Raw genomic sequence first — 27,732 nt, 5'->3', positions numbered from 1 at the left:
TGCCAGCATAGGCTGGTGGAGAACATGGTCCTTGAAGTCTGTCTGCCTGGCATAAACTATTTCATTGAGTCTGGGAAGCTGTGCCTTGGAAGCTGTTATATGGACAAGTTGTCCACCTCTCACAGCTGTCCTGAGAACCACATGAAACAGTGCAGGTAACACATCTGAGCATAGTGTTTGGCACACAGTAAGTGCTAAATAAATGTTCACGAGCTTTGAACTTGTGTCCTAAATGTTGAGATCTCATGAATGGAGACTCTAGACACTGAGCAAATGATTTCAAGAGCCATGGACCGTTGGATCACTCAGTCTTCACTGCTCAGAATTTGCCTCTTAGAGTCTTTTTTTTTTTTTTTTTAAGGTTTTATTTATTTATTCATGAGAGAGACACACACACAGAAAGGCAGAGAGACAGGGCAGCCCTGGTGGCTCAGTGGTTTAGCGCTGCCTTTAGCCCAGGGCCAGATCCTGGGGACCTGGGATCGAGTCCCACATCGGGCTCCCTGCATGGGGCCTGCTTCTCCCTCTGACTGTGTCTCTGCCTCTCTCTCTCACTGCATCTCTCATGAATAAATAAATAAAATCTTTAAAAAAAAAAAAAAAAAGGGAGGCAGAGACACAGGCAGAGGGAGAAGCAGGCTCCCTGCAGGGAGCCCGATGCAGGACTCGATTCCCAGACTCCAGGATCATGCCCTGGGCCGAAGGCAGGCGCCAAACCCCTGAGCCACCCAGGGATCCCCCTGCCTCTTAGAATCTTGACATGGCTCATCTGCAGTTCTCCAGTCTCTGGTGAGTGACAATCTGCTGAGCTCTGCTGGACGTAATGCCCGTGGTTTGTGTGTGACTCCACTCATCTCTCCACTCCACAAGGTCACCTGACCGGCAGGCGCAGCGGCAGGGGAAAACAGGAAGGAGGTGGTCTGACTGGTGCCATGCACTCAAGCCCAGGTTCAGGAGTCAGAATGCTCCACAGGGCTGACCCCTACCCCGCAGGCATGTTGTGCTCTCCAGAGGCAGTGCTCTGAGCTGAACCGTTTAGGGTCTTCCTCTGTATCCCTAAGAACTGTTAATACTGGGATCCCTGGGTGGCGCAGCGGTTTGGCGCCTGCCTTTGGCCCAGGGCGCGATCCTGGAGACCCCGGATCGAATCCCACGTCAGGCTCCCGGTGCATGGAGCCTGCTTCTCCCTCTGCCTGTGTCTCTGCCTCTCTCTCTCTCTCTCTCTCTATGTGACTATCATAAATAAATAAAATAAAATAAAAAAAAATTAAAAAAAAAAGAACTGTTAATACTGCTCCTCTTGATTCTTTCTGTGTTCGCCATGACCTGCAGGCTTACTGCTGTGGAAGACTTAGGTCTCTCCCAGTTCTCCCCCTTGCTTCTATCACCACACCCACATTTTTTTATGTCCTATCATCCCAATATATTAATAGGATCCTGTCTGCTCTATGTTTGGTGCTGTATTCGTGATCTCGTGTCGACATGGCTGAGCTGTCTAGCCATGTCTAGCCACTATGATGACTTTCCCTTGTCACCACAATTTATATTTCATAGAATTAGTAATTGTGTTTTGTTTTAGTTTTCCACTTTTAAAAAGATTTATTTATTTATTTATTTATTTATTTATTTATTTATTTATTTATTTATTTATTTATTCGAGAGAGAGGCAGAGATGCAGGCAGAGGGAGAGGTAGGCTCCATGTAGGGAGCCCAATGTGGGACTTGATCCTGGGACCCCAGGATCACGTCCTGAGCAGAAGGCAGACGCTCAACTGCTGAGCCACCCAGGCATCCCTTGTTTTAGTTTTCTGTCTTTTCCCCTTATTCATCCTCAAATTCTCTTTTCCAAAACTCCTAATACAATCAAACATCTTAGGCTTTCTACGAATTTCGTCTTGCCAAAATGCTTTCCCAGAGGCTCTTTTCACCAGCTCCAGCTGCTCTGCGACTGGCTGGCCCTGGGTGCATAGACAGGTTCGGGCTCGGGCTCTTCCACCACGAATTTGGGAACTTCCTGTGTGCCTTTCTTGTGTTGGATCCTCTGTTTTCTGGATCCCCTGAATTCCTTTTTTCTGGTTCACCCTCTTGTCTTAGATACCTTGGAGGTCTTTCCTTCATCCTGGGATTCTGCACTTTCCCTGCGATGACCTTGGTGTGGTTCATTTTCAGTCATCTGGTGGGCCTCCCAAGTACCCTTTCAGTCTAGACATGCATGTCTTTCCATTCTAATGTATTCTCTTGGATTATTTCTTTGGTTTCTCTCCATTCTGTTTTCTCTTTCTGGAAAATGACGTTTTCATACCTTTGATTTTTTTTGGCTGTTCATCCTTTAAAAAAAAAAAAACTCTTTTCCCTTCAATTTTTCTTTTCTTTTTTTTTTTAAGATTTTATTTATTTATTCATAGAGACAGGGAGAGAGAGGCAGAGACACAGGCAGAGGGAGAAGCAGGCATCATACAGAGAGCTCGACGCAGGACTCAATCCAGGGTCTCCAGGATCACGCCCTGGGCTGCAGGCGGTGCTAAACCACTGCGCCACCGGGGCTGCCCCAATTTTTCTTTTCACTGTCTTTTTGTCCTACCTTCTGGAAGACATTAATTTTATCATTCAACTTTTCTGTAGGTTTTCATTTTCACTCTCCATTATTTGTGCCAACTTAGTTTTCACTCTTTGGCTATCCCTTCTTTATAGCATCCTGTTCTTGTTTCATGGATACAATATCTTCTTTTACCTCTCCGACACTAATAATATTAGATGGAGTTTTCCTCTGTCTCCTATTCTGTTTCTTCCAAGATGCCTTTTGCTCTGTCATAAAATAACATGCCTCAGGGATCCCTGGGTGGCGCAGCGGTTTGGCGCCTGCCTTTGGCCCAGGGTGCGATCCTGGAGACCCGGGATCGAATCCCACATTAGGCTCCCGGTGCATGGAGCCTGCTTCTCCCTCTGCTTGTGTCTCTGCCTCTCTCTCTCTCTCTCTCTCTCTCTCTCTCTCTCTCTGTGACTATCATAAATAAATAATATAAAAAAAAATAAAAAAATAAAAAAAAATAACATGCCTCAAACGTAGGGGCTCCTTGATATCTGCTTATATTTAAGAGTGGGGTAATGAGGGGATGCTACAAGCCCTGTGTATATGGGGGAGTGGTGGTTGCAGGCCATACCTTCTGGTACAAAGTAATCTGGTAAATCTTTGTCAGTATCTTTAGGGCTATTCTCAGGGGCTGGTGAGAGCCCTGGGGAAGTCTTTTCCCTTTTCTTCATCAGGTGGTTGCTGATGTCTGGGAGACTAGTGGGGGAAAATTTTTGTTAAGTGTGCAAAATTTCAATATTATCTTCATTTTTAGTAGGGTATGCCATCCTTAGCTAGGCCAGAAACTGTTTTACTCTTCCCTCCAAGCAAATTTGCAGTACTCTGCTAAAGAGAGTATGGAAAGATGTCTGTGGCTCTAGGGGTTTAGTCTTTGTATTTAAATGGTCTAGTTTGGGGGCACCTGACTGGCTCAGTCAGTGGGACTTATCAGTCTTGATCTAGGGATCAAGGGCTCAAGCTCCACATTAGGTATAGAGATTACTTAAAAAAAAAACACAAAAAACCTTTTTTTTAAGGTTTTATTTATTTATTTGACAGAGAGAGAGAGAGCACAAGGAGGGGGAGTGGCAGAGAGAGAGGGAGAGAAAAGCAGACTCCCCACTGAGCAAGGACCCCCCAATGTGGGACTCCATCACAGAACCCTGCCTGACCTGAGCTGAAGGCGGATGCTTAATGGACTGAGTCACCCAGGTGCCCCTCCAAAAATAAAATCTTGAGGGGTGACTGGGTGGTGCAATTGGTTAAGCATCTGACTCTTAATTTCTGTTCAGGTCATGATTTGGGGGTTATAAGATCAAGTACCGTATGGTGCTCCATGCTGAATATGGAATCTGTTTAAGATTCTCTCTCTCTCTCTTCTCTTCTCTTGCTTGTGCTCTCCCTCTCCCTCTCAGGAAAAAAAGAAAGAAAGAAAGAAATATTTTCATGTGTATCATTTAACACACACACAAACTTACTTGGTAAAAAACTTAGTAAGAACATGTTATTCTTCCCTTCTGCAGATAAGGGCATTAAGCTCATAGATGTTACTAATTTTTTTTCAAAATCACACAGCAATTACTTGAAAGAGCTATTTTTTTGCTTCCTGATAATCTTTGGCTATTAAAAGCATAAGGTGGGCAGCCCTGGTGGCGCAGCGGTTTGGCGCCGCCTGCAGCCCAGGGCGTGATCCTGGAGACCCTGAATCGAGTCCCGCGTTGGGACTCTCTGCGTGGAGCCTGCTTCTCCCTCTGCCTGTGTCTCTGCCTCTCTCTCTGTGTGTGTCTCTATGAATAAATAAATAAAATCTTTAAATAAATAAATAAATAAATAAATACGTAAGTTCCCAGTATCTAGAAAAATCATATTATGGCTGATAATATCTGTTCCTGTGTCCCACCTTTACGATTGGGCTCTCCTCCAGGGATCTGCCCTTCTGTCTTTTTTTTTTTTTTTAAGAATTTATTTATTTCCAAGCGGTTTGCAGGTCTTGCTGGTCAGTCTCCTGGGTTTGACCCTACTTCGGTTCATTGTCTCTGATCCTGTGTCCTGGTGTGCTCCCAGCCACTTTGCTCTCTGGTTCTCAACGTCTGGGCCCTCCACTCCCCTGGCCCAAGTAGCTGCCTGATACAGAACTCCAGCCTCAAGACCTCCAGCCCTCCCCGGCTTTCTGTAGTTCCTGGCTAGGTCAGGAGCAGGTGTCCATCCTTTGACATGTGAACGTTAGTTCTCACTTTTAACCAAAGCTTTTGGAAAGAAAAGCCTTATCTTTAGCTCTAATCTGGTATCTTAAAAAAATCCTCTAATGATTTATGTTCAAAATTGGTGATTTCTCCCTTCTTACCCTTCTGTCAGTCAATTTTGTCTTTAGTACTTGTATGTTTCCTCTGATTTCACTGACTTGTAGAAACATTAATCTTGACCTTGTGAGGAGGGAAATTCTAGTTTCTCTGTATTTTCACTTTTGGTTTTCTCCTTGTTTATGAAACAGATGATCTTTTTACTTTTTGGAGAAGATGATGACAAGGGGCCTCATGGTTCTAGAAGTTTAGGAACTGCAGAAGCAGAAGTGCTGGAGGGTTTGTGGGTATCTCTGAGGCAGAAGGCCTTGAGAGAGGGCTGGGAAGGAGAGAGGCACAGGGCAGGTCTCTGGGGAAGGCGTGTGTCACATAAGTGACTGGTACCGTCTCATAATCTTTTTTTTTTTTTTTTAGATTTTATTTATTTATTCATGAGAGATGCAGAGAGAGAGGCAGAGACACAGGCAGAGGGAGAAGCAGGCTCCATGCAGGGAGCCCAATGTGGGACTCGATCCCGGCCGGGCCTCCAGGATCACGCCCTGGGCTGAAGGCGGCGCTAAACTGCTGAGCCGCCCGGGGTGCCCATGGCTACTATTTCTTGAGAACTTACCAGGCACTTTGCAAACGCGCTCATCGTGGACCTGTGTAGTCATTGCTTTATGACCTCCATCTTCAGATTAGGAAACTGAAGTATCAAGAGTTTAAATACCATGGCTAAATACCACGGCCAAGGCCTGGGGAACCTGGGTGGCTCGGGTGGGTGGGCAGCTGCCTTTGGCTTGGATCATGATCCTGAGGTCCTGGGATCAAGTTCTGAGTCAGGCTTCCTGCTCAGGGGGCAGCCTGCTTCTCCTGTTCTCCCCTTGCTCATGCTGTCTCTAATAAATAAATAAAATCTTTATAAAAAAAAAAATGGCCAAAACCACACAGCTGCGAATGGCCTGGCCTGGATATGAAGGTAGGCCAGACTCCAGCTTCTGGATATCAGGGCTCCAGTCCATTCCACTCTTCCTCTGGACCCTTTATGCTGCTTGCTTTCTTGCCTGTCCTCCCTACCCACATCACTCCTGCTTTACATCTCCCTACTTCCTCAAATAACTTAGATTTTCCCCCTAACACGTTTACCTTCTCTCTCTCTCTCTCTTTTTTTTTTTTAAGATTTTATTTATTTATTCATGAGAGACATAGAGAGAGAGAGAGGCAGAGACACAGGCAGAGGGAGAGGCAGAGGGAGAGGCAGGATCCATGCAGGGAGCCCGACGCGGAACTCGATCCTGGGTTCCCAGGATCATACCCCAGGCTGAAGGCGCCGCTAAACCTCTGAGCCGCCCGGGTTGCCTCATTTACCTTCTCTTATATCTACCTTTTCACCCTCTGTCTAGAGGGTTGCCCCACGAATCACATTTGGAGGAGGGGTGTACTTCCCAAAGTGTGTAAGGAGACTTTGGACTCTTTTTGTGGTGCTTATTGTTTAAAACTATGCTCTAGACCCTACAAAGATACCTCAAACACAAACATACATATCCTCCCCCCAAATCTATTAAGCCTGCACGTGCACATGAACTCACACAAACACGCCTATAACTGCCTCAGAAACACATAGCCCCACACACGTACACACATGCACACACACAGAGATGTACATGACTTCCACACAAATACATGCAAACACACACATAGACCACCCACAAGTTCACACACGCACACACAGGTGTAAGCCCATATTCCCAAGCTTACTTGCTGCTTTGGCTCTGCTGGACTCTGTCCTCCTGGCCAACGTGTTTCTCAGGCCTCCAAAGAGAGACCAAGAGGAAGTGAAACCTGCCCCGACAGGAAGTGAAAACAGGATGGTGAGCTTTTCTGGTGCCTCTGACACAGCTGTTGGGGGCAGTCAGCAAACAGTGCGCAGTTTTTGGAGCTGCTCTGAGGTAACGAGGGTCCCCTGGGGTGGGGGTCTAGCCATGGGGTGGCTGGGACGCCAGGCCCCTGGGCTTTGCTTACCTGGTGGCAGCCCTCCCTGCCCCCGCCCGCAGCAGCCAGTCCCTTCTAGGGGAGGAAGAAGGTAGCCTGGCTGCAGGGCAGGCTTTTGAAAATGGCTGTGGGCCCCAGGACGTTCTCGCAGAGTCACAGATGTACACGGTCTGTTGCCTTGTTCTTACTCCAGGAACAAATGATCGAGTTTTCATGCAGCATCTTTTAAAAGTAAAAGGAAATTAATGAGAGAGATGAAGCAAGTATGGTGGTAATTGTCATGGGGATTGTTTTTCCTGATGCTCAGCCAGCTGGGCTGGGACCTGCAGGCAGGGAAAAGCCCCTAGATGCTGGGCCACACAACTACTTCTGGGGTCTGTGGAGAGGACAGAGGTGGAGATGGTAGAGCACAGTGGCCTCTGCTCTGTGTAGTAAAAAGGGAGGGAAAAAAATAATAATAAAAAAATAAAAAGGGAGGGCAAGGGGGCCGGGGCCATTGTTTGCAGGATACAGCATGGGGTGGACAGGATGGTGACATAAATGTCGCTCTCCTCTTGCCCTCGATGTCTCAGCCGTTGCAAACACTGTAGTCCAAAGAGAGATTTGAAGCCTTCGTGAAGTTGCAGTGTTCTTCAGGAGTCCAACTCTCTGATTAGAAGAGTACAGCCCCTACCATAGCTGTGGTACCAGAGCAAATAGTATCCAGTTCCTTCTGAAAACTCCCTCTTGGGAGTTTGATGGACCTTACTTAGGATAATTGAATGTTGGCCTTGGAAAGAATCTGTAATGTATTTCAATGATTAGCAAGCTTTTCATCTTTTTCATATCCCTGCAGCTCTATTTACTTAATATCTTTCTTTTTTTTTTTTTTTTTTGAAAAAAAGATTTTATTTATTTATTCGTCAGAGAGAGAGAGCATGCACAAGCAAGGGAAGTGTCAGGCAGAGGGAGAGGGAGAAGCAGGCTTCCTGCTGAGGATCATGACAGGAGCTGAAGGCAGACACTTAACTGACTAAGCCACCAGGCACCCCTACTTAATATCTTTCTTTAAGTGAACTTGTTTTTAAAATTTTTTTATTCATCCTAAACAGTGATATCTTGTATTACTGATGATACATGTGTCACACTTTGAGGGCCACTGATTTAGTGGAATTCACCTTTCCACAGGTGAGAAAACTGAGACCTCTAGACATTAAGCAGTTTGCCCAAGGTCTCACAGTTAAAGACATACTAATTTGGGACTGATCCTGAGGTCTTCCAATTTATAGCTTTGATTCTTTCCAGGATACTGTATTATATTTTCAAGTATGCAGAAATAATTCCTTTTTTAAAAAACATTTATTTAAGTAATCTCTACACCCAACATGGGGCTCAAACAACCCCGAGATCGAGTCGCATGCTCCTCTGACTAAGTCATCCAGGCACCCCATAATTCTTAAATGAAATTCAAATAAATGACCCAGGTAAAGTCCTAACACAGAGCCTGGCATGAGGAGACCCTATACAAGCAAATTTCTTTCCTTCTGTCTTAAATCCTTGCTCTTGCCAACCTGGACTAGCTGCTTTCTAGAAGCTATTAGCATTGCTTAGAGTTAATGTTCTGAAATGTCAAGATAATATTATCTTGGTGTGGCCATTGAGCAATTGGACTATGCTAGGAGCTAAACAAACCTCATCAACCGAGTTGCAGGTCTTCCATTCTGGCCCAGTTTCTTGTATTATTTGTTTACTTTTTTCTTCTATTTTTTCTTTTTCCTTCTGATATGTCTGTTATTTGGGTATTGGACTTCCTGAGCCAATAATCATCTCATTTGTTTCTCTCTTATTTTGTCCGAATTTCTAAAAGATTATCTTCAATTCCATCTTGTAATATTGCTAGTAAATTTTTTAAATATCAGCTTTTGTATTTTTAAAACTTTTTTTTTAAAGATTTTATTTATTTATTCATGAGAGACACAGAGAGAGAGAGGCTGAGACACAGGCAGAAGGAGAAGCAGGCTCCCTGTAGGGAGCCCTATGTGGTACTTGATCCCAGGACCTGAGCCAAAGGCAGATGCTCAACCACTGAGCCACCCAGGCATCCCAGGAAGAGAGAATCTTAGGCAGATTGCATGGTGAGCACAGAGCCCAACTGGAGCCAAAACCAAGAGTCAGACATTCAACTGACTATTCCACCCAGGCACCCTTCAGAACTTTTGTATTTTCAATTTCTAAAAGCTCTTTCTCATTCCATTATTTTAAAATTTTTTTTAATTTTTAAATTTTATTTATTTTAGAAAATCAGTTTTTTTTAAGACTTTATTTATTTATTTATTCATGAAAGACACACACGGAGAGAGGCAGAGACACGGGCAGAGGGAGAAGCAGGCTCCATGCAGGGACCCCGACGTGGAACTCGATCCTGGGACTCCAGGATCATGCCGTTGGCCAAAGGCAGGCGCCAAATCGCTGAGCCACCCAGGGTTTCCCTAATTTTTAAATTTAAAAAACATGTTTATGTAATCTCTACAACCATTGCAGAACTTGAACTGACAACCCCAAGACCAAGAGTTGCATGCTCCACTCACTGAACCAGCCAGCTATAATATAAAAAATTATAGGGGTGCCTGGGTCGCTCAGTTGGTTGGGAGTCTGCCTTTTGCTAAGGTCATGATCTCAGGGTCCTGGGATGGGAGCCCCATGTCGGGCTTCCTGCTCAGCAGGGAACCTGCTTCTCCCTTTCCCTCTGCTCTTTCCCCCTGCTCATGAGTGCTCTCTCTCCCAAATAAATAAATAAAATATGGTAATCTGAGAACAGAGTAGGAGAAGGAAAATCAGAGTTTGACATTGGAATTGTAGATTTTCAGTGACCCTTCTTTAGATATGTTGTTTCCAAGTCTGTGCAATTTCCTCTTCCAGGCATCCCAATGTCTGTGGGTGGCCCATCAGGGCGGCCAGCCCTGCTCTCTCTGCTTCTGATGGTGGCAACATCTGTTTTCTGCTCAACCATGTCCATAGATGAAGCACGAACCCAGCTATTGATGCGAGAGAGGATGATGCAGCTGGGGGGGCAGTTGGTGCTGACCCAACAGGAAGAGCTGGCCAACGAGAGGCTCATGGCCCTCAAGAAGGCTGAGGTGGCACAGGCCATGAAGACCCACCAGTTCCCCCCAAGCATGCACTTTTTCCAGGCCAAGAATCTCATTGAGAAAAGTGAGGTGTTTAACATCCTGAAGAAGATGCCAAAAGGTGGAGTTTTGGAGAGGGTGGTGTGGGGTGCTGGGAAGATAGGGGGAGCTAAACTGGCAGCCAGTGTTGTTATTGTTCTAAATGGAGCAGTGAGGAGCATGTGGCTGCCTCAGTCCGCAGAGCGTGGGACTCTTGATCTTGGGGTCATGAGTTCAAGCACCATGTTGCATGTGGGGCCTACATAAAAAAAAAAATAATAATAAAACTAAAAATAAATGAACGGAGCAGCGAGAACCCGACTTGGCTACTCTGCATCTTTGTTCTTGCTTGACAAGCTAGAGAGGAGGTGGTCCAGGGTGGCTGCTGGTTTATCCTGGAAACCCAAAGCCCTGCTTCCAAGGGGACTCTGCCTCAGAGACGGTAGGGTGTGGGTGCTGGGCATTACTGTCTTCACAGACAAAGCTGATGTGTCCACCCCTAAGGGAGTACTGGAGCCCATAGGACCTATTCTCCTTTCATGTCTTTTCTTGCATCTGACTCTTCTACCAGTTTTGGGGGGTCAGGTACCAAACAGGATATGGTATGAACGAGCATCCTGGATAAACACATTTCTAGTAGGGTTTGTCTATAGTATATGTACATTTCTATGAATAGTAAAATAATTACAATCCTGCACACACAAATAACAGTTTGCAGGGACGCCTGCAAACGTGGCTTAGTTGGTAATGTCTGCCTTGGGTTCAGGTCGTGATCTCAGGGTCCTGCGGTGGAGCCCAGCATTAGGCTTCCTGCTCAGTGAGGAGTCTGCTTCTCCCTTGTCTTCTGCTCTTCCCCCTGGCTTGTGCCCTCTCTCAAATAAATAAATAAAATCTTAAAAACCAAAACAAACACAAATAGTAGTTTGCAGCTTATAAGGACTTTTTTTTTTTTAAGATTTATTTATTGGGGATCCCTGGGTGGTGCAGTAGTTTGGCGCCTGCCTTTGGCCCAGGGCGCGATCCTGGAGACCCGGGCTCCAGGTGCATGGAGCCTGCTTCTCTCTCTGCCTGTGTCTCTGCCTCTCTCTCTCTGTGTGACTATCATAAATAAATAAAGAAAAAAAATATTTAAAAAAATAAGATTTATTTATTTATTTTAGAGAGAGAGAGAGAGAATGTGAGTGTAGTGAATAGAGGGGCGGACAGTGGGAGAGAATCCCAAGCAGACTCCCCACTGAGCACAGAGCCCATATGTGGGGTTCCATCTCAGGACCTCATGAGATCACAACCTAAGCTAAAACCAAGAGTTGGACACTTAACAAATGAGCCACCTGAGTGCCCCAAGGACTTTTCTATACCTCTTTATTTTAATGCTATAAATAAGTAGAGATTTAGAAAAGAAACACAAATTGGTGAAATAATATCCCCACTTGATGGAGAACATAAGGTTTAGCGAGGGTGACATGCCAAAGCTCACACAGCTGGAACCCCTAAGTGGCCAGTGTCAAGGCCAGGTGCTAAGACAGAGCAAGAAGAGCAGAGGGACAGTGGATAGTGTGCCTTGAGGAGTTCTGCAGTCAAAATTGGTGTCAGGTCTGAAAGAAGCATAGGGCATCAGTGGGAATCCTGACGGCCGGAAGCTGCCTAGATGAGACCAGAAGCAGGGAATGCAAAGCCGGTATGTGGGGCACTGGGGAGCAGGCTGAGAGGATCTGGACCAGGTCAAGGGAGGGGCTGAGGCTCCTTCCTGTTACATCGCTTTATGGGGATGTTGGGTGGTGAGATGGAGCCCAGCTTGAACCCCAGTCTAATGATTCCAAGCCTGATGCTCCCCCACCTCATCAGGTTGCCTCTCTTGAATGAGGTCTAGTGAGGGAAGCTCCCTTCCTAAAGTGGCGCAGAAAAGGCTATAGCCATCCCAGGGAGACAAAGGTATCTCTAGGCTTAGAAGCTCCTTGCACTGGAGTGGAGAATGTGCATTATGAGTGTTTCCAAGGAACTCCACCAGACAGACATCCTGTGCTTCTCACTGCTTGCCCATCTATACTGTCCTCAGGAGCCCTAGGCCCTGGAATCTGGACTTCACCTCTTTTGCCTCATCCCCACCCCTGCCTTTCTTCCCTTTCCAGGGGCTGCCTTACACATCCATGACTTCAGTATCCTGAGCATGAACTGGCTGGTGAAAAATGTCACTTACAGGCCCTACTGCCATTTCTGTATCACCCCAAGGGGGGCGCTGAAGTTCAAATTTGCTTATCCAGCACCCCCAACCCCTATGCCAGCAGAGTGCTCAGAGTGGGTTTTGCTGGAGAAATATCGAAAGGAGCTGCAGAATGTCACTGAGTTTGACAACAGGTGAGTGTGGTTCAGAAAGAATAAATCATGTGCTCATTATAGGTAGTGGATGGAAGTGTGTGCGTCTTCCTCGCTACAGATCCATAGATGCAAATCTGGTGTTTTCTTTAAACTTTACAGGATGCTTTTTTTTTTTTTTTTTAAGATTTTTATTTATTCATGAGAGACACACAGAGAGAGGCAGAGACACAGGCAGAGGGAGACGCAGGCTCCATGCAGGGAGTCTGATGTGGGACTCGATCCCATGTCTCCAGGATCAGGCCCTGGGCTGAAGGTGGCGCTAAACCACTGAGCCACCTGCTGCCCTTTACAGGATACATTGCTTCATAAAAGCATTCAAATAGTAAGTTCCTGGCTCGTTTAAATCCAATTTGATCTGCAAGAGGTATTAACAATACTACTATTGTTGCATCAAATGAGATTTGTCCAGATGCTTAATACCAGAAAGATGAAAAGTTCCCAGCTCCTGGAATAATGACAGTGCATTGGTGGGTGAAACACCTTGAAATCATGATAGAGTGACTTCCTAACACACTTGTAGAGTAATATTATAAGTAATAAACTATTTTAATCACAGAACCATCTACGGAGTGCCTTTACAAGGTTACTTCCCTTTATGAATAAGAAATGTGAAGCTCTGTACATGGCTAATCGGGGCAAGGCCTGGGTCTTGTGGTGCCCGGTCCAGAGTTATTTCCATCCTACCTACTGTATTAGCCTGCTGGGGCTGCCATCACAGCATTCTACAGATCGGGTGGCTTAAACAATAGAAATTGATTTGCTCACTGGTCTGGAAGCTAACAATCCAAGATGAAGACACTGGCAAGCTTGGTCTCTCCCCTGAGGCCTCTGTCCTTGGCTTGCAGACTGTGTCCTCCCATAGCCTTCCGTGTGTGTGCACTCCTTGTGTCCCTGACACCAGTCCCATTCTGTGTGGGCCCCACACCTCATTTAACCTTAATTACCACCAGAAAGACCTTTTCTTCAAATACAGTCACATTGAGGGTGAAGATTTCAATATATGGATTTTTTTTTTTTTGGATTTTCTTTTTTTAAGATTTTATTTATTTATTCATGAGAGAGATAGAGAAAGAAAGAGAGGCAGAGACACAGGCAGAGGGAGAAGCAGGTTCCATGCAGGGAGCCTGACGTGGGACTCGATCCCGGGTCTCCAGGATCACACCCTGGGCCAAAGGCAGGTGCTCAACTGCTGAGCCACCCAGGCATCCCATCAATGTATGGATTTTAGGGGGATACAATTCAGTGCATAACACCCCCTAAAGAGAACTTGGTCCGACAGTGGGGTCGAGCTGGGTAAGCATGTGGAGAGGGGCAGGAGAGCCTGGTCGGTGGGAGCATCCCGCCTTGAGCTGGGTCCTGAGAGGCACACGGCGGATCTCAGGGAGGGGGCCCCCATCAGAGAGCTCCATGCTTCCCCTGGCCTCTCATCACTGCTCCTACAAGGCATTTGGGTTTGCTCCTGGCAGGAGAGGCAAGGTGGGCAGGAATCCTGCAGGTAGGTACCTGAAGGCTGTGGCTTGAAACACACTTCCTCAATTTTTCCCTTTGTGTCCTGGACAGACTGCTGAAGAATTTCACTCTGATGACTGAGAACCCTGAGGTGGCTTACGCAAACCAAGCTATTGTCTGGTCCAAGTTTCAAAGCATCTTCTTCACAATTTCTGGCCTTGTCTACTATGCGCCAGTGTTTAGAGACTATGTCTTCCAGGCCCTGGAGGAGTTCTACCAGGACAATGTGCTCTACCTGGAGCTCAGAGCCATGCTGCTCCCGGTGAGTCCACCCTTCTCCTCTGCTCTGGTTCGACTTTCAGATCTTACCCTGTAGGTCTTCACTGGATCCCCATCCTATTGCTATAGGATTGGATGCTGGTTTTATCCTGAATGGGAAATGTGTCTTTCCAGGGCCCCCATGAGCAAGGAAACCTTGCTCTGTACTGTCTGGCCCCTATGATACCGTGAACATCCCCCTCACTGCCCTTTACCCCCTTCTCTCATGACCCCTACTTCTTACCTTCTCCCAGATACACATTATTGCCTGCTGGCTGCTTGGGGTTCCCTGGCCTTGAACTCTGAGCAGTGTCTCATGCCTGGACCTTCCTTATCTGTCTTCTTTCATAACAAAATGTAGTTTCGGGGATCCCTGGGTGGCTCAGCCTGCCTTCGGCCTAGGGCATAATCCTGGAGACCTGGGATCGAGTCCCACGTCAGGTTCCCTGCGAGGAACCTGCTTCTCCCTCTGCCTGTGTCTCTGCTTCTCTCTCTCTCTCTCTCTCTCTCTCTCTGTATCTCTCATGAATAAATAAATAAAATCTTTAAAAAAAAAATTTAGTTTCCCAGAGTCCCTCAGGACTATGCTCTTGGTCCTGGGACAGCTGATGGGTTTGGCAAATGGATCACCCTGGTAGCACTGGGGAGAATGGACTGCAATGAGAAGGTTGCCCAGTGAGAGAGGTGGGGACGGAGGCTGGGAGAGCAGGGGAATAGCAGGTGTGAGATGACAAAGCTAGGAGACAGAAGCAACGAGGAGATGTGCAGTGTGCTGGAGGAGGACTCCAGAGGTCTTACTGACCAACCATGTGGGGGTGAAGACTTTGGATGGCATTTGGCTTGAGTTGATTGACTTGAGTTGGGTAGTGACCTTGATGGAGATAGGGGATGTAAGAAGAGGAGCAGGATGGGAAGGAGAATAGAAAGTTTGGTTTTGAACCTGTAGAGTTGGAGGTGTCTAGGAGACAACCCTATGAAGATGTCCAGGAAGTGGCTGCATACATGACTTTGGAACCCACAGGAGAGTTCTAGCCTGGAAACAGATGTTTGACATTTGTCTGCAGAAAGGTAATCCTTAAAACTGTCAGAGGGAGGAGGTTCCCACCAAAGCAATCAGTTGAAAAGAGGAGCAGGCCAAGAAGGAGACCCTGCAAACAGAAATAAGATGGAAAGTTCATGAAGCAGGCTGAGAAGGAGTGTTATCAAAGCAGGAGAGAACTAAGATGGCCTCCACTTTAGAGGATGCCTTGTTAGAGCAGCCCAGGTGATCAGATGTTCCTGGCCCATTCCTTTGGGATGTCTGTTGGACAGAACTTCCCTAAGGACTATTTGTGGGAGGGATTTGGGTGCTGTGGGAGTGGGCAGGATTTCTGAATGTTTCATTTGGTGGGCTCACAGAGAGTTTGAGCTGCTTGAAGATTTTAAGTGGCTTGGGGTACGTGACCTTTATGTAGAGCTCTCCCGGATATTGTATCTTAACTAGTCTGCTCATTCATTGAAATATTCATTGAGCATACCAACGCCTTGGTGACTGACCTCTAAGTTTGTGGTAAGGTCTACAGGCTGGCATTATTTTGGCTTTGTTACCATATTCCATGGTCTTTACAGGCTCAGAAATTTTATTGTTTGTACACTCAGAAGTGATAGTGCTCCAGAGGACTGAAACACATTGACCAATTCATAAGAGACAGAAGTATAAATAAGAAAGTCAGAATGCTGGTTTCCAGAGAAAACTATCAATTAGACCAGACACTTAAGCATCTTGATTGGAAAGTTCTCCCGAGAGAACTTCAAGATTTGAAGGCAAATCTTAGACTTTCCTGAAGCCAGGTTATAGCCAGAAGGATGTTGGTGAGCCAGAGCCCAGTAATAAGCCTGTCACTGGGATCCCTGGGTGGCGCAGCGGTTTGGCGCCTGCCTTTGGCCCAGGGTGCGATCCTGGAGACCCGGGATCGAATCCCATGTCGGAGTCCCGGTGCATGGAGCCTGCTTCTCCCTCTGCCTGTGTCTCTGCCTCTCTCTCTCACTGTGTGCCTATCATAAATTAAAAAAAAAAAAAAAAATTAAGGCTGTCACTAAGCTCTGAGAATCTAAGGGGGTCCATAACAGTGTTCTTAATCTTTGGAAAATCTGATGAAAATATTATCCTTTTCCCAGGGTGGGTAAAGTGCTAGAATAAATTGACTTTATTGGAAAGTGTTTCCACATGTATCCATTACTTATCTATGAAACATAGCAATGTACAGAGATTCTGATATTTGTGTATTTGTGCATTCTAAAAAAAACTTTTAAAAATATTTTATTCATTTATTCATGAGAGAAACAGAGAGAGAGAGAGAGAGAGAGAGAGAGAGGCAGACCATGCAGGGAGCTGGATGTGGGACTGGATCCCGGGACTCCAGGATCACGCCCTGGGCCAAAGGCAGGCGCCAAACCGCTGAGTCTCCCAGGGATCCCCCAGTTTGTTTTTTTCTTTTTTTTAAGATTTTATTTAAAAAAAAAAGATTTTATTTATTTATTTGACGAGAGAGAGAGAGAGAGAGAGAGAGAGAGAAATTGAGAGAGCACAATCAAGTGGAGCAGCAGAGGGAGGGGGGAAGCAGACTCTCCACTGCTTGGGGAGCCTAATGTGGGGCTCCATTCAGGCCCCTGGGACCATGACTTGAGCTGAAGGCAGACTGAGCCTCCCAGGCACTCCCCAAATTTTTAAATTCTTTTTTTTTTTTTAGATTTTATTTATTCATGAGAGACACACAGAGAGAGGCAGAGACACAGGCAGAGGGAGAAGCAGGCTCCATGTAGGGAGCCCAATGTGGGACTCAATCCCGGGACTCCAGGATCACTCCCTGAGCCGAAGGCAGGTGCTCAACCACTGAGCCACCCAGGCGTCCCAATTTTTAAATTCTTGTTGGGATCCCTGAACTGATTTTATTACCCCCAGTTTGATCTAAAGTGTTCAAGGACCCTGTAATGAAGGATACACCTGTCCCAAGAACCAGTAATTCCAGTTTGTGGATCAGGGCTCCCCTTTCCTTCATAAAGCTTCCTCCTGGCCAATTCTCAGGACTGACCCACCTTTCCCCTTAGATATGTTAATCCCCACCTGAGGTTAGCTTAAGGCCCGGCCCTGGGGGTTCCTGAAGAGGTGGCTCCCAGATAAGGGTGCCTATCTGCCCTGGGGTCTGACGTTTGTGTGGTTGTGAAAGCTCTGAGTATAGTTCCTGGGAAGTGGGAGTGAGGGTGACCTTTGTGCCCACCGTAGAGCTTTCAGCAGTTTTGTGAGCAGAATAAATAAGACCTGGACACAAACGATCCTTTTACAGGAAGAGAGGGTCCATCCACCTATTAAGAGAAGACTTTCAAAAAGAGATGAGCTGGCAGTGGGCCTGGCCTATGTGAGGTATAAAAAATTTCACTTCCCAGAACAATTTATTCCCCTGTTTCAGCCTGTTTATTCTCCAAGTCTGGGCTCCAGCCCCTCTAAGTCTGTCCTCCTCTCTGGGTCCCACAGAAGCTGGTTTGTACGTCAGACAACCCCTCCCTCCCCCCTCCCCCACCCCCGCCCGAGTGCACATCTCTCGTCTTTGTCTCCTGGTGATGCAGATTTCCAGCACCAGGCATTTGTTGCCTCCTTATTTTTGTCAGATCGCGAGGTATTTCAGACGGACACGACACCTTGCGTTGCCAAGGGGCACCAAGAGTGATAGTGATGCTTGGTGGTGGTGGCCCTCAAACTTGGCTGCTGTATGAATAATCTGGAGGTGCTCTTTAAAATTCAGGTTTAAACCCCCACCTCCCAGAATTCTAGTTCTGTGCTCTTGGGGAGGGCCAGGAAGCCGCAAAATCCACTAGCTTTCCCCCCTCCTCTCACTGATTCTAATGCAGATGGTCCGACGCCGAGCACTGGCAGCGAGGGCCTTCTCTGCCTTGACCTTTACGAAGCACTCGGGCTGCGTAGCAAGCTTGCGCCGTACAGGCAGGAAACTGAGGCTAGAGGGGCCGAGGGCTCGCTCAAGATCACACTGGTGGTAAGGAGTGATGGGTAGAGGCCAGGTTGCTGGATTTTGTGAGCACTGAGGCAGCCCTGCCCCACCTCGGAGGAGCTCCCGGAGGGGGCACCGGCTTCGAGTCTCCTCCGTCTCTAGGGCAGAGCCCCAGGGGTGGCCGCTCGGCCCTGCTCAGGGCTCGCTCCCCGTGGGGCCTTCGGCGCGGGGCGGGCGCGGGGGAGGCGGCCCATCCATCGGGGCAGGGCCCTGGGCGCCCGAGGGCCGGAGGGGAGACGAGGGGGCATCGCGGAGGCTTCGGCTGTGGTGAGCGCGGTGACCCTCCTCCTGAGCCGGTGGGGAAGCATTTAGGGGAAGATGCGGAGAACTGGAGGGAGAGCAGTTGTTTCCCGCTTGCTCCCTGCTCTTTCCCTGCGGGGCTGTTTTCTCCTTGCCCCGCGGAGTGGCTCCGGAGTGGCTCCGAGATTCAGCTCCGGGACTTAGCTCCGAGCCCCTGCCTTGCTCCTAACCTCTCCTCCACCCTGCTCACCCCCCGGCATCCTAGAAGGTGGAAGGCTGCTGGGATTTGGGATTCTGGAGAGGCCGAGGGGGATGGGATTTGACCATTTGTTCTGCTCTGACCCTGGAACAAAGGCCTCTTGCAACGGAGAGTCTCTGCCTTACTGCCCCCCATTAGCCAGAGTAGGGGGAGCCACCGCACATTAACAACTAAAAACCGCCTGCACGGGAATTCTTTTGCTGAGCCGCACAGCCTCCCCCTTCTTGCTTGTGGGGCTAATTCAGGGCCTGGGATGATGTTGATGGACTATCCTGGCTGCTCAGCCTCCTATTGTGTTACTAATGCTTGATAACAAAGGCTACTTGCCTTTAGCAACAGTTGCTAGGCGGGTCTTATCTCCTGGGCTCCAGGCCCTTCCCCCACGGTCGCGATCTGAGGCCCAGACTGGGTCCTGGCCAGTCTTCAGACTGGAGCTCTTGTAAGACCCCAGAGGATTATCAACAGGAGCTTGGCCTGCTGGCACTAACGGACAGGGGGTCTTAGGAGAGAGACAGGGTGGTGCACCCGAGATGGTCGTGCCCAGACGTTTTCTTGGACGCTGCTACTTGTGTAACAAACCCTACCGTTGCTTGGCCTACCCACTCCCTACCACCAGGGTTTTTCCTGGATTCTTGGCAGATCCTCCACTGAAAATTCCACCTGGCTTGTTGCTGAAGTCTCTTGTTACTGGTGTAACTCTGCAAGAACACAGACAATCGAGGTTGGGATAACTCTCTTAGCTGCTCCCCATCATAATAGCATTTATCCTGCTCTGCAGTAATCATTCTGTTTACTTGCCTGTCAAGTCCACAAAAATGGTAGATCTTAACCCTAGCTGGACATTGTACATTAGAAGCACCCGGGAGATTCAAACAAACAAACAAACAAACAAACAAATAATGGATTGTGTTCTACCCCAGAGATTCTGATTTAATTCGTCTAGGGTGAGACCCAGGCATTTCCATCTCCTCAGGTGATTCTAATGTGCAGCCAGAGCTGGGACACTGGGACCTGAGTCACTAGAAGACGGAGCTGCTCTGATGACAGGAGACACCCAGGGTCAGCAAGATTCTGAACGTCCTGTTGGGAAGTAGGACTGAGTTTCTTAGCCTTTCTCAGCCTTGTAATCTCCATCTGTAAAATAAGAACTACATGGTAGTGTAGTTTTGAAGATTAAATGAGATTGTGATATAAAGCTCTTGGCATATACCAGGCACATAATAGAAGCTCAGTTAGTGCATGCTAAATGCATGGTGCTCTAGTGGTGAAAACTAGGTATATTGATTTATGTAAATAGCCAACTTCATAGTTTCACAATTAAACTATAATTTAAAATGGAGATAATCTATATTGAATCCAATGTGTTTTCAACTCAAAAGGGCTTATTACATGGATATAGCAGCTTTTGTATCACATAGTCTTAGAGAAACCTCCTACTTGTACTTACTGATTGCTAAATTCTAGGATATTAACTCATCGTCCTAGGATAACTGCAGATTTTGAGTTGTTTTTCTACATCTAGTCTTAATAATAAGATTGGTAATAGGGACGGCCCAGATGGCTCAGTGGTTTAGTGCTGCCTTCAGCCCAGGGCCTGATCTTGGAGACCCGGGATCGAGTCCCATGTCAGGCTCCCTGCATGGAGCCTGCTTCTCCCTCTGCCTGTGTCTCTGCCTCTCTCTCTCTGTGTCTCTCATTAATAAATAAATAAAATCTTAAAAAAAATAAGATTGGTAATATTATTAATAGCTATCATTTTTTTAAGTTTTAATTTTTTAAAGATTTTATTTATTTATTTATTTATTTATTTATTTATTTATTTATTTATTACAGAGAGAGAGAGAGAGAGAGAGAGAATGAGCTTGAGTACAAGCAGGGTGAGAGGCAGAGGGAGGAGACTCCCGCTGGGCAGAGAGCTGGATACTGGACTCTGCAGAACTCCATCCTGGAACCCTGGGAACATGACCTGAGCCAAAGGCAGATGCCTAACTGATTGAGCCACCCAGGGGACCTTAAGTTTTAATTTTTAAAAGTAATCTCTGCACTCAGTGGGGACTTGAACTCATAACCCCGAGATCAAGAGTTGCAGGCTCTTCTGGCTGAGTCAGCCAGGTGCCCCAATAGTTATAATTTCTGAGTGCTTTCCAATTTTTTCTTTTTCTTTTTTTTTTTTTTGCCTTCTAAATATTAACTCATTTGATCCTTCATCGACCCTGTGCTGTGAGGTATGATTGCCTGGGACAGAACATATCTCCACCGGGAGCCTGACCCAGAAGGCTGTCCAGAACCCTCTAGCCAACTGAGTACTTTACTTGAATGCCTGGCTTCCTAGCAAGTTTCTGACCTATAGTGGAGTGGCTGTAAGGCTGTGAGGCGTTGCAGGTCTCCCCCTGAAACAAGTCTCTTGTTCCTTGAAATCGGGGTGCTTGTGCACATTCAGATCCTGCCCTAGGTGCTTCCATAAAGCCTGCAGTTTCTTGGCCAGAGGCCAGAAGCCCAGGAGTACAAGATATGGGCAGCCCCTGTGGTGATTTACTGAGGTACCAAAAGACTAGGGCTCTGGCATCTGCAGCCCCAGGGGCCAGATTCCTTCTTCACAACCTTCCATGCTATGGGAACTGGCAGTGGGATTGGAACCCTGCAAGGCAGGGGTCCCAGATTCTCCTTCAATAAGTACTGGAATGACAGAATTGATGGCTTGGAAGTGCGGCCATATGCAAGCCCCCATCAGGTTTCTGGTTGTGTCATTTGCATATCTGCACAGACTTGTTTAATATGCCAAGGATCTTCTTTTAGGCAGAATTGTCATTTGTTGATTTTTTTTAAGGTTCTTTTGTTCCCTCAGTTCTGCTAGCACTACTCTATTGGCTACCCCTCTGATATCCATCTATTCATCCCTTCTTTAAAACTGCTGCCTGGGGCTTAGTAATGAAGAGTAAACTCTTCTCTAGTTAATGCTTATTTGTGGAGCTCCTGCACTAGGGCTATAGGAGGAGGTGGTGGGAAGATCCAAAGGACCTGGATCCTGCCGACAGTGGTTTACAATCCAGTTGGTGTGTCTGGGCAGGGAACTCAATAATGACATAGCAGTCAAAGCATGGGGAAGAATTCTGGTCTTCCCTTCTGCAAATCACCTAGAAAATGCCAAGAAAACTTCAAGTACCAGTTCTGGGTTTGTTTAATGCAACTGTTCTCGAATTTTTACACTCAAAAATTTTGGAGGATCCTAAAGAGCTTTTGTTTGTATGGATTATATCTATGATATCCTGTATAACCTAGCTTGTATTAGAAACTAAAACTGAGAAGATTTCAAAACTCAAGGCTATGCAAGCACACAATCCATTATTTGTCAGAGCAATATTGTCACAAGCGATGCAACTTCTGAAAAATTCTGTACCCTTATGCGAGGAGAATGAAAAAGACAAATAAGATCTTAAACTTTTCGGGGATCCCTGGGTGGCGCAGCGGTTTGGCGCCTGCCTTTGGCCCAGGGCGCGATCCTGGAGACCCGGGATCGAATCCCACATCGGGCTTCCGGTGCATGGAGCCTGCTTCTCCCTCTGCCTGTGTCTCTGCCTCTCTCTCTTTCTCTCTCTGTGACTATCATAAATAAATAAACATTTAAAAAAAAAAAAAAGAAACTAAAACTGAGAAGATTTCAAAACTCAAGGCTATGCAAGCACACAATCCATTATTTGTCAGAGCAATATTGTCACAAGCGATGCAACTTCTGAAAAATTCTGTACCCTTATGCGAGGAGAATGAAAAAGACAAATAAGATCTTAAACTTTTCGGGGATCCCTGGGTGGCGCAGCAGTTTGGCACCTGCCTTTGGCCCAGGGCGCGATCCTGGAGACCCGGGATCGAATTCCATGTCGGGCTCCCGGTGCATGGAGCCTGCTTCTCCCTCTGCCTATGTCTCTGCCTCTCTCTCTCTGTGTGTGTGACTATCATAAATAAATAAAAAAATTAAAAAAAAAAAAGATCTTAAACTTTTCATGAAGAGAGTTTCTGATTTTGCAGACTGCCTGGAAAAGTAGGGGACCCACAGGGGTTCCCTGGCCACACTTGGAGGACTGCTGGGGTACAGCGTATAGGTTCTGTAGGCATCAAAGATGTGAAGATTCTAGTGGAGCACCTGGAAGTCTGTAAGCCTTGATCAGTGGCAGGAAGAGTTCTTTTAAAAATCCTTGGTAAAGGGATCCCTGGGTGGCGCAGCGGTTTGGCGCCTGCCTTTGGCCCAGGGCGCGATCCTGGAGACCCGGGATCGAATCCCATATCAGGCTCCCGATGCATGGAGCCTGCTTCTCCCTCTGCCTGTGTCTCTGCTTCTCTCTCTCTCTCTGTGACTATCATAAGTAAATAAATAAAAATTAAAAAAAAAAAAATCCTTGGTAAAGTAGGAGAGGATGACAGCAAACTTTTCTTTACCCTCTTAAGGTTCTTGTTTTGGGGCCTGCAAATCAAACTGACAAAAGCTTCATTTACAGGAGAAAAGGCGGACAAATCGCATTTGATGTTATTATTTAATTTTTAAGTGCTTGGAAGCCTTTGTGTAGAAAAAAGTGAAGCCCTCCAAAAATGGATAGATCAAGTGCTTATACACTATTTTAACCAGTGTTGATAAATTGTGGAGAAACAGCGATATAGAGGGAAAGGGGTTTGGGTTTCTGGGGTAGTAAATTGTGGTAAGGGAGCTATGTGGGGGAAGCTCACACAAGATAAGGGCTACATTACACCCATCTCCATGCTGACCTTGTGTCTCCAGTGATAAGCCTTGTTCTCCTGGTGCAGGGAGATGGGAGAGGGAGCATCTTCATGAGAGTTAATACCTTGCTTTTAGGCAGATAGGAGGAAGTCGCAGAGCTCTGTCTATGTTTATGCTTGATTGCCTTCTACTCATAATAATCCTTATGCAAAAGTAGCATATTTTAGGGTGGCATGTTCTAATCTCCTTCAGTAAAAATAATAATAGTAGCAGGCTATACTAGATTGATACTGAGTTAGCAATACTAAGGATTCTCTCCTCTGGAAAGTTCTGACAGCTTTAACTTTCAGTAAGCCTGAGCATGTCCACTCCTAGGCTAAGCAGCTAGGGAAGATCCACCTGCTGAGAGTGAGCCCAGTTGAGGGGCTGAGGCAGCCTTGTGGGGGACTGCATGAGACATCAGGCTTCACTGGGCAGCAGCAGAGGAAACCAAAGAGCCAAGGCCAATGAGGCCAAGAGAAGGGGTTGGAAATAGCTGTTCATTCATTCCACTTCCCCCAACCTGGGTTGTAGGACAGGACCCTCGGAGGTGAAAGAGCAAAAAGGCTGCTCTATTGGCCTGGGGAGAAGAGGGTGCTGGGAAGGCTGCCCTGGAACAAAAGGCAGCACCTCCAGGGCACAGCTGGGAGGGAAAGGGCAGGAGCCCTGGGCTGGCAAGAGTGAGCAAGTGATTGGCTGGCAATGAGAAAAGGTTCCTGGAGACCACTGCGTCCTGGGATGCTGGGATGCAAGAGCTGACCCCAGTCAGGAGAAAGGATTTCTCTACTTTAGGTGATGAGAGAGCTCATGACTTCCATTCTGCCTTGCCCTTCAGCCTCTGCTCCCTGAATCCCAGCAGCTCTGGCTCTGTGTGGAACCATTGCTCCCCATGCCAGGATTAGCAATGCTTTAGCCAGAGGGGCCAGTGCAGAGCTGGCCCAGCTTCAATGCCATTTCCCTCAAAAAGCTTTTCGGGGATCCCTGGGTGGCTCAGTGGTTTAGCGCCTGCCTTCAGCCCAGGGCATGATCCTGGGGTCCTGGGATCGAGTCCCACATCAGGCTCCCTGCATGGAGCCTGCTTCTCCCTCTACTTGTGTCTCTGCCTCTCTCTCTCTGTGTGTCTCTCATAAATAAATAAATAAATAAAGTTTTTCTGACCCTATCCCCCTTTTCCTCTGAGGTCCCATAAACCTCTATTTAGCACTTAATTCTTCTGGCTTTGTATCACACAAATGAATGGAGCCTGTCTTTGGAAACTCCTTAAGGGCAGGTGTCTTGTCTTACTAGCACTGGCTACCCTTCCAGAGCCTAGCCTGTTTTCTTACACAAGGCAGGGTTTTTTTGTTTTGTTTTGTTTTGTTTTTAAGATTTTACTCATTTATTCATGAGAGAGACAGAGACACAGGCAGAGGGAGAAGCAGGCTCCCTGTGGGGAGCGCAATGTGGGGCTCAATCCAAGGACCCCAGGGTCATGACCTGAGTTGAAGGCAGATGCTCAACCACTGAGCCACCCAGGGGCCCCACACCATAGGGTTTTCTTTTTGTTAGTTTGTTTTATTTTGTTTTTTTGTTTTTTCACACCATAGGTTTTTTTTTTTTTTTTTTTAATTTTTATTTATTTATGATAGTCACAGAGAGAGAGAGAGAGAGGCAGAGACACAGGCAGAGGGAGAAGCAGGCTCCATGCACCGGGAGCCCGACGCGGGATTCGATCCCGGGTCTCCAGGATCGCGCCCTGGGCCAAAGGCAGGCGCCAAACCGCTGCGCCACCCAGGGATCCCACACCATAGGTTTTTAACTGAGAGTCATAGAAATAACTTCTGCATATTATTTCTTTGCATCTTCCTTTGTCTCACAATCTCTTTGGAAACTCCCATATCCTGTCCTCACCCTGAACTGCCACTTTGGCTGGGCTGAGAGCTGACCAAGTGGCTGAGAGCTGACCTCGTGATGGGGGAGGAGACGGGAGCTGCAGAGGATGCTGCAGGGGATACTACAGGGGATGTACCCACTCTTTTCCCGTCTCTCACAAAGGACACTTGTTCATTCTTGTTGCCTTACCCACAGTCCCTTGCTGGCTCTTCGCACTCTGCCCCTAACCATGTCCACTTCAGGGGACATCCCACCTAGGGGTGGTAAAGTGAGGAGATGAAGTGGGTCCTTGGCCTCCTCTTTTTGGCTGTTTCCTATCCCCAGCTGACCTGTTCTGCATTCATTACACAAATGCCTATTGGGCGCTCACCATAGAGCTCCCTTAGAGCTCACCATGTGCTAGGCACTGCTTTAGGTACAAGGACCCAGTAATGAATGAATCAATCAGGCGGACACCCAGCTTTTGGGTGTTCAAGAGCATTCTCCCACATAGGACTAGGACTTCTGATAAATATCAGAGGTTGTTGAAGGCTCTGGACAAGGAAATTGTAAAGTCCGATCTGGCTTTAGATATTTTTGGCCATGAGAATGAAGTTCGCTCACCTCCAATGTCTGATCATGACCATGCTTCCTTCTCAGGTGTATGAACTGAATGGGACCGTCCATAGCCGAGAGTGGTCAGTGAGGACTTATAGAGAAGTGGCTTATATGTTTGCGAAAAAGCATCCTGGGTTCATTGGAATCAAACTCATTTATACGGATCACAGGTGAGAGAGAACATAGCTGAAGCTGCAGGATTTGGGAGAATGGGGTGCAGGCAGAGCCACTAGACTGGGAAGGGAGGCGAGGAGAATGGGAGGCTAGGGGGCTGGTGTCAGAGACCTACCCCTGCTGCCAAAGAGCCATGGGCTTGGCAGATATGTTTGTGCATGTGTGCAAACACGTACCTCTAAAGTCATTTCCAGTTTGAATCCACCCCCCCTAGGCTGAAATGAAGAACTTTGGTAATTTTCCAGAAAATTCTAGGTTCTGACCCCATGTTGGCCTGGATGACTCAGTTATGGATATGTTTTTGCTTATATGTTCAGATAACTGGCTCATTTCTTTGTTTCAATTTGCCTTTGGGGTTCTGCCTAATGTCAGCCATGTGCTGTGGATGGCTGTGGATGGCTTTGTGCAAGGCCTTGACTGATGACCCAGCCCTGAGGGACAGCTACCTCAGAGTCTGTGTGTGGACGCCCAGCAGGAGCATGGATGTGGGACTTGGTGGTGTGAACAAGGGCCCACTCTTTCCCCCAAGCAAGCGCAGAAAGCTTTATCGCTTAACTTCCCTTCTGATTTTACCAAGGCAGGCTCTCTCCTCCTGTCAAAGGGTGGCCAGTCTAAGGCCTGTGATACACAGGGCTGGGGATGTGGAGCAATCATATGGGGATCAACACTGAGTCAGGGCTTGGGGAAGGGCAGCTCCTCCATTTGCTCAGCTAACTCTAGAGGCTGGGCTCTTGGAGAGCAGTCAGACACCTCCTGCCCCATCCCTGCTGAGGCCCCTCCACTCCTTGTGAGGGCTTGAGGCTTGCTGAGTAGAGGCCTACACCTGTGTGCTAGTCAGCCAGGAGGGGGCTTGTAAGCTGGGCCCCCTGGGTCCCCTCAGAGGCTCCCTGGGGGTCAATAGCAAGAGGATGTGAGGGCTAGGCAGCAGGTGGTAAATGCTCCTGTGTTCCCTTAGAGCTCTGAAGGAGAGGGAATGAGCAGGTATGGAGGAGGGGGTGGGAGGAATCTAAGCCCACAGAACTGAGGAACAAGTGAGTCATCTGCTGTGCAGAGATCTTTGTTCTGTCACAGAGTTGTACCAGACTTTTCCCTTTGGTGCTTCTGTTGTGCTGCTTGCCTCGTCCCTATCCTGGACTTGAGCAGAGGGAGTGTGGAGAGAAGACAGACAGTTTGGTTTTGTGATTTCTGTAGTGCTTTGCTGATTTAATTGGAGGCAGAGGACTTATAGGTGCCAGGTCCAGCTGACCTGACAGGGACTTGGGTGATCTGTTGCATTTCAGGCTCTGCAGGGCACCCACTTCAGGAAACCATCCTCTCAGGGATGCAGGGCAATTTTTGAACGAGGCCTCTTTGCTTCATCCAAATGTAGATAAATGAAACTTATCCCATGAATCTCTCTTCCTCGTTTTGCTTTTCAGACACTATGGGTTCCTCTGTAGCCAGCCAGAGTCCTGGATAGGGTTCGGTTTGGGTGATGTATTTCTTTCTTTTTTTTTTTTAAGAGACAAATATTAGGATTGGTTTATTTATTTATTTATGAGAGACACAGAGAGAGAGAGAGAAAGAGAGAGAGAGAGGCAGAGACACAGGCAGAGGGAGAAGCAGGCTCCATGCAGGGAACCTGACGTGGGACTCGATCCCAGGTCTCCAGGATCACGCCACGGGCCAAAG

The 27,732-nt window shown here is 47.2% G+C and overlaps 1 protein-coding gene across 4 annotated transcripts in view; it reads left to right on the top strand.

The window, feature by feature from the left end:
* Window positions 1-6,642: 6,642 nt before the first annotated feature.
* ADA2 (adenosine deaminase 2) overlaps window positions 6,643-27,732 on the top strand; it is a 31,004-nt gene continuing 9,914 nt past the window's right edge. For 2 of the 4 annotated variants that reach the window (XM_077871704.1, XM_077871705.1), the window contains exons 1-5: window positions 6,645-6,797; window positions 9,739-10,068; window positions 12,116-12,341; window positions 13,923-14,133; window positions 25,930-26,057. In XM_077871704.1, coding sequence (XP_077727830.1) covers window positions 9,747-10,068; window positions 12,116-12,341; window positions 13,923-14,133; window positions 25,930-26,057 — 887 coding nt within the window. In that variant the 5' untranslated portion in view covers window positions 6,645-6,797; window positions 9,739-9,746. Of the gene's footprint in view, window positions 6,798-9,738; window positions 10,069-12,115; window positions 12,342-13,922; window positions 14,134-25,929; window positions 26,058-27,732 lie in introns of all 4 variants that reach the window. The other 2 variants (XM_077871707.1, XM_077871706.1) reach the window with 2 other exon arrangements.

Source organism: Canis aureus, chromosome 25 (genome assembly GCF_053574225.1).
Source record: "Canis aureus isolate CA01 chromosome 25, VMU_Caureus_v.1.0, whole genome shotgun sequence".
Taxonomy (NCBI): domain Eukaryota; kingdom Metazoa; phylum Chordata; class Mammalia; order Carnivora; family Canidae; genus Canis; species Canis aureus.
The sequence above is the reverse complement of the archived record's forward strand: the minus strand, read 5'-3'. Positions and strand labels throughout refer to the sequence as shown.